Here is an 8,715-nt window from a genome sequence, read left to right on the forward strand (position 1 = left end):
TTCTGATAATTGCCTACTCCTTCAGATCACACTTCTAATCTACCAAAGTCTACCTGCGTGACAGATCATGAAGGACACCCAGATCAAGCAGGTTTTCACTGGGGTCAAATTGACCAAACAATGCGTTTGTCAGAAATAACAACTCCACTGTTATGTTTGACTATTTCCCTGCGGAGAAATGTCATCGTTAAAGGTCACTTGAAAGTAAACACAACACGCACTCTGGACTAAATATGGCGGTTTGAGAAACAACAGAAACTCTTTGTCATTCCTGCGTGAACACAGTCTGTGTCTAAGAACAAGACACCGTGCTTCAAATCATTTAAAATCGCAGGTAAGTCCAGCTGTCACCAAACTTCAGCATTCGTTTCTAAAGAGAAATGCATAAACACCTAATAAACAAACATATAGATGGGACTACGGTCACCGCATTTTAATTCAGTTATTCCTTTAAAATGGCGTTGACAAACCCTTTTTACAAGAGCCACTGTCTACAGCTCAGGTACTGGATTACGAGGGAACACGCAACGGGGGGGCATATTTTATACCGGATTCTTTACAGCAGTGCTATAACCTAAGGAAAGCCAGTGCCGCAATTATCTGTAAAACCAGACAATACAGTATCGCACGGAACCACACGCTTCTGCTAATACAGCAAGTTCATAAACAAGCTGACGTCACCTTTACTGTCTCTCCCCGCCCTTCCTCTCCGGTTTCAGGGCCTCTTGACCCCGCCCCCTGCCCTGTTCCGGCGTCTAATTGGTCGGCCCTTCTCTCTGAAGCGACGCGCCACGCCCCCACACGTTCTGCCTATAAATATGGCCGCCTCCAGCCTGACCCCCTCAGACCGCTTGAAGATCTTCAGGAGTTCTTGCTTCAACAGTGCTTGAACGGAGCTTCCTCGCATCTTCTGTCTTCGTGATCCATAGATTTATTTTTTCTACTTCCTCTACGTTCTTGTTTTTTTTTCCCCGTTGAATCCTTACGCCGACCAGCCCTAAACGCCAACAATGGAGTCTCAGATCCGCCAGAACTACAGCCGGGAGTGTGAGGCCGCCATCAACCGCATGATCAACATGGAGTTTTACGCCTCCTACACCTACCAGTCCATGGTGAGTATCTTCCCTGGGGCCGGGAGTTACAGGACTGCCGGGGGGGGGGACCCGGTGCAGGTCCCTGGACCGGATCTCGCAAGCTGGTCTGTTTTCGGTAGTGAGTAACAGCCCCCCACCCCGGGTCTGTTTCTGCTGGCGAGGGCGGTCAACAGGCTCTTGAGCCGGGTCCGCTTGCTCCAGGGGTCCGGTCGGGGAGGGCAGGGGGGTGGCTTATTCCGCTGTGCGCCCCTGTGCCCTGTGGGGCTGCACTGGCGTCGCCTAGACGAGATCAAGTAACGCACCCTGCAGCTATCCGCGGTGTTGATCCTTCTGCGCTGAGCAGTGCGCGACACGACCGGGACTCGATGAGCTCACTCGTGCTAATGACTGTTATCAGTGGTGTTCAGGGCGCCGCTGGCCCTGCCTCTGTATCGGGGGTGTCCAGCCAGGCTGGGGACAGGCGCACCCCTCTCCTCTCCAGCGCAGGTCGGGGAGACGAGACTCGCGGTCAGCTGGCCCTCTGGAGGACTTTGTCCCCGCTGGTGTGATGACAGAGCAGCTCCTCTCTGATCCCAGTGGGACTGCGGCCAGGGCTGGAGCGCCCAGCACACACAACACACGCGGCTGTGTGAACAGAGGGGCGCGGAGCTCTACAGAGGACAGAGGGGGGGGACGTCGGTCTGGGGCTGTTCTGTCCGCTGTTGCTCTGTCGACCTCCCACCCTGACTAAGCTCCATCCCAGCAGGGCTCAGAGCCACTGTAACAGCAGCCCTGTGCCTCCTGTTGTCTAACCACAGATTACAGGCTCTGGAGTCTGTCTCCTCTGTGTATCAACACCTCTCCCTCCCTCCCTCTCCCTCTCCCAGGCTTACTACTTCGACCGTGACGATGTGGCCCTGAAGGGCTTCTACAAGTTCTTCAAGGAGAACAGCGAGGAGGAGCGGGAGCACGGGGAGAAGCTGATGGCCTTCCAGAACAAGAGGGGCGGCCGCGTCGTCCTGGAGAACATCAAGGTTAGAGTCCTGCAGTACTGCCACTGCACCACAGGGGGCGCTAGTGAGCCCGGCTGCCCACTGCCCCCACGTTCAAACACCGGCTCTTGCAGGTCCTAATCTAGCCCTCTTGTAAAGTAGCAAGGATTTGGAAATGAGTATTGATCATCTCCTGAGTCATGCTGGTAATTATTTAGGCACTGTAGTGTAGAATCCAGTCTGATTCGTCCAGCGGGGGGCACTCGTGCTCCCCACTCGGGGACAGCTGACAGTCCAGACCAGCAGGAGCTCCTGTCCTCCGTCAGTGTCTGTATTGACCCCCCTCTCTCTGCACAGAAGCCGGAGCGGGACGAGTGGGGCAGTGGCCTGGAGGCCATGCAGGCTGCCCTGGAGCTGGAGAAGAAGGTCAACCAGGCCCTGCTGGAGCTGCACAAGCTGGCCTCCGACAAGGTGGACCCCCATGTGAGTGTCCTGCTCCTGTCTCTGGGTGGGCGCGGTCAGGAGCCAGTGTCCAGTGGGCTGCGGTCAGTCCTGCTCACCCCCTCCTCTCTCTCTCTCTCTCTGTCCAGCTGTGTGACTTCCTGGAGACCCACTACCTGGACGAGCAGGTGAAGGCCATCAAGAAGCTGGGCGACCACATCACCAACCTGAAGAAGATGGGGGCGCCCTCCAACGGCCTGGCCGAGTACCTGTTCGACAAGCACACCCTGGAGGGGGGCAGCAGCTAGACCGCCCAGGGGTCCCCTGTCCTGAGCTGCAGTGGCCTGTGTTCCCTCAGCTGGGGCCCGTGTGTCTGAGACAGGAGCTGTGCACAAGAGCTAATAAAGAGCTGAGCTGAGCCTGCTGCTGCTGTCTGATTTGTTGGGGCTCCTGGGGGGGAGGGGTGGTGTTCTGGGAAGAACAGGGGTGCAGTCGGTCAGTCAGGGTGTTGAACAAGGTTTCTAGTACAGGTCATTCACTGAAGATCCAGACTGAGTTCAGACATCTGTCAGTCCTGGTGTGTGCTGTCTGATCACACTGGGCTGGAGCTGTGGGTTACAGGATCATACACACGCACCCCGAGCTCCTCTGTGACACTGTGGGGTTCATACACACACCCCGAGCTCCTCTGTACCCCAGGGGTGAGACTGGGGGATTTTCACACGTCGCACTGAGCTGTAGAAGATGGGTTACCAGGCTGTTCCTGGGGTGCTGTGTTCAGCAGTACCAGGTCTGCTCAGATCGGTTCCCTCTGTGAGCTGTCTGCCCGGCTCTGTGGGACCTGTTCTCTTTCCCCTTCGGTCAGCAGTTTCACTTCCTGTGCAGCAGTGTGCTGGGAGTTTCCATGGGGCTGTCCGGTCTGATGCAGGAAGTGGCCTTGTGCTGCGACTCCAGGTCCATGTCATTTACACCAAGGGTGGTAGGGGTGTGGAGTTACTCAAGTCCCACTGCCAGGAGGATCGCTTCCCTGTGGGCGAAAGTAACTTTGGCTGCCAAGGGAAACTCCGGTTGCTTCAACCCTGGATCATCCCTCCTCTTACAGAATGTCAAAGCCCGGTTCCCTGTGTGGTGCAGGAAATGTTTGTGTGATATGAGCCGAGTCTCATGATGTAACGGATGCCTGTGGAAGATTTGACTCCCGTTCTGCAGCAGTGTTTCCAGGGAGACTCCCAGTGTGCAGCAGTGCGATCCAGTCCGGGTTTCTCTCTGCTGTCATGGCTCCCGCTGTCAAACTGCACAGGACATCTGAGAGCTCCCACAGGGCTACAGACGACGCGACCTCTGACTCTTTCTGTGACTGCACCATGGTTTACTGTGGTAAATGTGAGAGCTGTACTTTACTACGCTGTGACAATACTGTAGTAGAAGTTCTCACTCTTGCATATCTGGACACTGCACTCTGAGCTCCTCACAGCTCATGGGGATCCCCTGCACCCCCACCTGGATGATGCTCCAGTCCTCTCTCACACACCAGCTCTCAGTGGGAGGAGAGCAGAGGGATGGAGCCAGTTCAGAGAGGGGGGTTATTAGGAGGCCATGAGGGGTAAAGGCCAGGGGGGAGATTGGCCAGGACACTGGGGTGACACCCCTACTCTTCTCGAGAGACACCCTGGGATTGTTAATGACCACAAAGAGTCAGGACCTCGGTTTTAATTCTCACCTGAAGGACAGCGCCTGTTTACAGTCTAGTGTCCCCGTCACAATCCTCAAACTGTAGTAAATGTCTGAAAGAGCAGTGCTTTACCACACTGTGACAATACTGTGATTTACTGTAGTAAATGTCTGGAAGAGCTGTGCTTTACCACACTGTGACAATACTGTGATTTACTGTAGTAACTGTCTGGAAGAGCTGTGCTTTACCACACTGAGTGCCCGTGTATTTAGAGCACGAATAAGGATGTAGTTTCCAAGTCTGACCACTAGAGGCCGCCAAAATATCTTTGGTTGCCAAACAAACTAGACAGAATGTCCTCTCATCTTCAGTCTTACCTGTGAACAACCAGCCTACAGCTGCTCTGCCTCGGACACTTAGCCCATCAGAGCTATTGATCGGTCAGACCTGGGAGGATCACTGACAGTCTGGTAGCCACACTGAGGTCACAGGGGAGCTGGAGTCTATCCCAGCAAGCAATGGGCACAAGACAGGATACACCTTGGACAGGACACCAGTCCATCACAGGGCACAACGTCAGACACACACGCCACCATCAAATCTAAAATAATCCCATGAATCTATCAGATTTTCAACAGTCAATCAGAGCACCCAGAGGTGCACCCCAGGTGTGGACTCAAACCCAGAGCCCCAGGGCTGTGGGGCAGCAGTACTGACCCTGTGCCGGTGTGCTGCCCTCTTCCTACACGCCAGCGCAGATCAACGTCTGGGAATGATCTCGGAGGACAGGGTCCCTGAGGAGACAGCCTGTCTGCGCTGTGAACTTCTGGGACAGGGGCTGGAGATCTCCTGGGGAAGAGACTGTCTTCAGGAGGTGGGGGGTCGACCCACTCAGGGAAAAAAGCACAGTGGCAGTGAAGTTGTTCTCTCTTCATAGGAGGTGAAAGAGGAGCTCTCAGACTGAGGGACAGATGAGCCCTGTTGATGACTGGAGCTCCCTGCAGTCAGCAGATATTCTTCAACACAGACACACAGTCCGCTGCCCTGCTGACGTTGCCCAGGTGTGAAGTGCTGTGTGACCTCTGACCTCACCCTGGCTCACCTCGGCTCCTGGAGCGTGACGCTGACTCAGCGCCCAGCTCCCTGCCTCACCGTGACTCAGCACTCTGTTCCCCAGCCTCACCAGGCGGTCCCCCAGCTCTGCTGCAGCGGTGTGGTAGCAGGAGTTGTAGTAGCAGTGTAATAGTAGTTATAGTAGTAGCGTAGCAGCAGTACCTGCAGTAACAGGTGTCATAGCACTAGTTACAGTAGCAGTGTAGTAGCAGTAGTAGTTACAGTTCTAGGATATTATAAGTAGTTACAGCAGTATAATATCCTGCAGCGGAGCTGTGAGCACTATCAGAGCTCTCCCTGTGAGTCCCAGCTCCACACTGAGCTGCGTCTCCCACAGTAGGAGTCCTGGCTGAAACACGGTCCCCTCCACCCTGGGACTGTGACACCCAGCCTCACCCACACCTGCTCACCTGCTGCCTGTCCGTGACAACACAGCTCCTCTGGGAGATGAATAATTGATCTCGGCTCGAGCTGCTAACGAGAAGAACAGCAGATAATGAGGAGAGGTCATGACTCACACGGAACAGTGCGATTCATTCTGCCAGCAGGACAGAGAGGCCTTGTCTTGGTTCTGCTGTAGAATTACTGTATTTATGAATCACATTGTCCATTGGATTGACATTATTGTCATTCTGAGGAATTACTACACTGTGACAGAATGATTTACTGTGGTAAATCCTGCACTATGTAGTAAACGTAGAGTTTTGCTTTCCTTCAGTGGACTGAGACAAGTTTTGAGAAGATAAAGAATGAAATTCCTTAGAACAAACTTCTCCAGGTCACAGAAGGAAAACTCATGTCAGCACGTCCGATAAGCATCTGCTCAATCTGGAAGATCTGCCCGTGAGACAGATCATGGAATTCAGGAGTGTGAGGCAGCACAGCCGGATCCAGCGAGTTCCACTGCGATCAGACTGTACAGATAAGATGTTTGTCACGACTCTGAAAAACAACAGCTCAAGAACCAGTGCTGTGTGCTTCCCCGATTTTAAAGAATTCGCCTTTAAGCTTAGTCATGGATTGTGAGAGATCGTGCGTGGGGCTGTGACGAGCACAGATCAAATGATTGCTTTAACAATTCTGAGGAAAGACAGGTCCATATCGGTCTGTACGGTTCAGAACCACCGTGCTGTAGCAAAATCGTCTCCACAGCGCTTCCGCGAACTGCTCGATAAACACTCTGACCTCATCCTCCTACCAGCGGCTCCGGTTTCTGGAGCAGAGCCACACCCCCTAGTCCCCGCCCCCTCCTCTGCTCAGTCCTCTCATTGGCTGACACAGAAATGCCAAGTCATGAGCCACGCCCACCCAGTCAGAATATAAATTGGAGCTTCGCAGGTCTCGGCAACAGCTTGAAGATCTTCAGGAGTTCTTGCTTCAACAGTGCTTGAACGGAGCTTCTGTGCCTCTTCTCCTAGACATCCAGAGCTCAGCCGGTCTCGTGACATTCCAGTCCAGCCTTGTTCCGATCTGCGTCTGACCGACCAGCCCACAACAGCAGCGATGGAGTCTCAGATCCGCCAGAACTACAGCCGGGATTGCGAACTGGCCATCAACCGCATGATCAACATGGAGTTTTACGCCTCCTACACCTACCAGTCCATGGTGAGTATCTTCCCTGCGTCCGGTGTCTGGTGTCCGTGCTGGGAGACCGCAGGACAGCCGTCTGCTCCGCTCCAGGCTGCGCAGGGCTCTGGAGTCGAACCCGGGGCCGGGGACACAGCAGATGGCAGAGCTGGAGCCGGAGCGAGTGACCGTGTGTGTCACCTGTGCTCTCCTGTCCCTCTGCGAGACGAGCTCTGTGCTGCTTGTGCTCCTGACTGGTGCTGGAGGCAGAGACTGGGGCAGCAGGCTGTGTGTCTGAGAGACGCGTCTCTGAGTGGTGCTGCTGTTCCAGCGCGAGCAGGTTCTCTAGGGGCAGCTCCTCCTGCTGCAGTGTTCCCTCAGCCCCGTGTTTCTGCTGCTGGTGTCCCTACAGTGCAGTTCAGGCGCTGTTCAGGGCGCCACTGGCGCTGCCTCTGTATCGGGGGTGTCCAGCCAGGCTGGGGACAGACACACCCCTCTCCTCTCCAGCGCAGGTCGGGGAGACGAGACTCGCGGTCAGCTGCCCTCTGGAGGACTTTGTCACCGCTGGTGTGATGACTGAGCAGCTCCTCTCTGATCCCAGTGGGACTGCGGCCAGGCTCCCAGCTCAAACACACACACACACACACACACACCCAGCGCGGCTCAGCTGTGTGACCGGAGGGGTGCTGAGCTGACCCGGCTCCTGACACTGGGGTGCTCAGGACTGGGGTGTCTGGGGGCGCTGAGTCTCGGGCCGAACGAGCTCACTGGACTCTCACAGCGCAGTGACACTGCTGTCCGTCTGACTCCGGAGTCTGTGTCTCAGCACCTCTCCCTCCCTCTCCCTCTCCCAGGCTTACTACTTCGACCGTGACGATGTGGCCCTGAAGGGCTTCTACAAGTTCTTCAAGGAGAACAGCGAGGAGGAGCGGGAGCACGGGGAGAAGCTGATGGCCTTCCAGAACAAGAGGGGCGGCCGCGTCGTCCTGCAGGACATCCGGGTCAGTGCGCCTGCAGTACAGCGGTCACACCACAGGGGGCGCCAGTGAGCCCGGCTGCCCACTGCTCACACCGAGATGCTTGAACAGCCAGTGTCTGTATTGACCCCCCTCTCTCTGCACAGAAGCCGGAGCGGGACGAGTGGGGCAGTGGCCTGGAGGCCATGCAGGCTGCCCTGGAGCTGGAGAAGAAGGTCAACCAGGCCCTGCTGGAGCTGCACAAGCTGGCCTCCGACAAGGTGGACCCCCATGTGAGTGTCCTGCTCCTGTCTCTGGGTGGGCGCGGTCAGGAGCCAGTGTCCAGTGGGCTGCGGTCAGTCCTGCTCACCCCCTCCTCTCTCTCTCTCTCTCTGTCCAGCTGTGTGACTTCCTGGAGACCCACTACCTGGACGAGCAGGTGAAGGCCATCAAGAAGCTGGGCGACCACATCACCAACCTGAAGAAGATGGGGGCGCCCTCCAACGGCCTGGCCGAGTACCTGTTCGACAAGCACACCCTGGAGGGGGGCAGCAGCTAGACCGCCCAGGGGTCCCCTGTCCTGAGCTGCAGTGGCCTGTGTTCCCTCAGCTGGGGCCCGTGTGTCTGAGACAGGAGCTGTGCACAAGAGCTAATAAAGAGCTGAGCTGAGCCTGCTGCTGCTGTCTGATTTGTTGGGGCTCCTGGGGGGGGAGGGGTGGGGTTCTGGGAAGAGCAGGGGTGCAGTCCGTCTGTCAGGGTGTTAAACAGGGTGTGTACTCCAGGTCCTTCACTGAAGATCCAGACTGAGTACAGACTCAGTCGGGTACAGAGGAGCTCGGGGTGTGTGTATGAGCCCCACAGTGTCACAGTGCTGGGGTACAGAGGAGCTCGGGGTGTGTGTA

The 8,715-nt window shown here is 55.9% G+C and overlaps 2 protein-coding genes across 2 annotated transcripts; both read left to right on the forward strand.

Annotated features, from left to right (window-relative positions):
* The first annotated feature begins 218 nt into the window (after window positions 1-218).
* LOC148828971 (ferritin, middle subunit-like) lies at window positions 219-2,924 on the forward strand. Its single transcript, XM_088923071.1, has 5 exons — window positions 219-334; window positions 720-1,112; window positions 1,961-2,107; window positions 2,423-2,548; window positions 2,656-2,924. The coding sequence occupies exons 2-5, from the start codon at window positions 1,011-1,013 to the stop codon at window positions 2,812-2,814; spliced, it is 534 nt and encodes a 177-aa protein (XP_088779197.1). The 5' UTR covers window positions 219-334; window positions 720-1,010; the 3' UTR covers window positions 2,815-2,924.
* Window positions 2,925-6,624: 3,700 nt separating this feature from the next.
* On the forward strand, window positions 6,625-8,482 carry LOC148828972 (ferritin, middle subunit-like). Its single transcript, XM_088923072.1, has 4 exons — window positions 6,625-6,896; window positions 7,712-7,858; window positions 7,981-8,106; window positions 8,214-8,482. Exons 1-4 carry the CDS (start codon window positions 6,795-6,797, stop codon window positions 8,370-8,372), a joined length of 534 nt encoding a protein of 177 aa, XP_088779198.1. The 5' UTR covers window positions 6,625-6,794; the 3' UTR covers window positions 8,373-8,482.
* Window positions 8,483-8,715: the final 233 nt, after the last annotated feature.

The sequence above is a fragment of the Atractosteus spatula genome, chromosome 8 (genome assembly GCF_055471065.1).
Source record: "Atractosteus spatula isolate fAtrSpa1 chromosome 8, fAtrSpa1.hap1, whole genome shotgun sequence".
Lineage (NCBI taxonomy): Eukaryota > Metazoa > Chordata > Actinopteri > Semionotiformes > Lepisosteidae > Atractosteus > Atractosteus spatula.

What these genes read in the sequence shown, in the direction of transcription:
- LOC148828971 (XM_088923071.1), top strand. Translation starts at nt 1,011, where the DNA reads ATGGAGTCTCAGATCCGCCAGAACTACAGCCGGGAGTGTGAGGCCGCC. An exon ending in CCTACACCTACCAGTCCATG is followed by an intron (nt 1,113 to 1,960) that starts GTGAGTATCTTC and finishes TCCCTCTCCCAG; the next exon opens with GCTTACTACTTCGACCGTGA. An exon ending in TCGTCCTGGAGAACATCAAG is followed by an intron (nt 2,108 to 2,422) that starts GTTAGAGTCCTG and finishes CTCTCTGCACAG; the next exon opens with AAGCCGGAGCGGGACGAGTG.
- LOC148828972 (XM_088923072.1), top strand. Translation starts at nt 6,795, where the DNA reads ATGGAGTCTCAGATCCGCCAGAACTACAGCCGGGATTGCGAACTGGCC. An exon ending in CCTACACCTACCAGTCCATG is followed by an intron (nt 6,897 to 7,711) that starts GTGAGTATCTTC and finishes TCCCTCTCCCAG; the next exon opens with GCTTACTACTTCGACCGTGA. An exon ending in TCGTCCTGCAGGACATCCGG is followed by an intron (nt 7,859 to 7,980) that starts GTCAGTGCGCCT and finishes CTCTCTGCACAG; the next exon opens with AAGCCGGAGCGGGACGAGTG.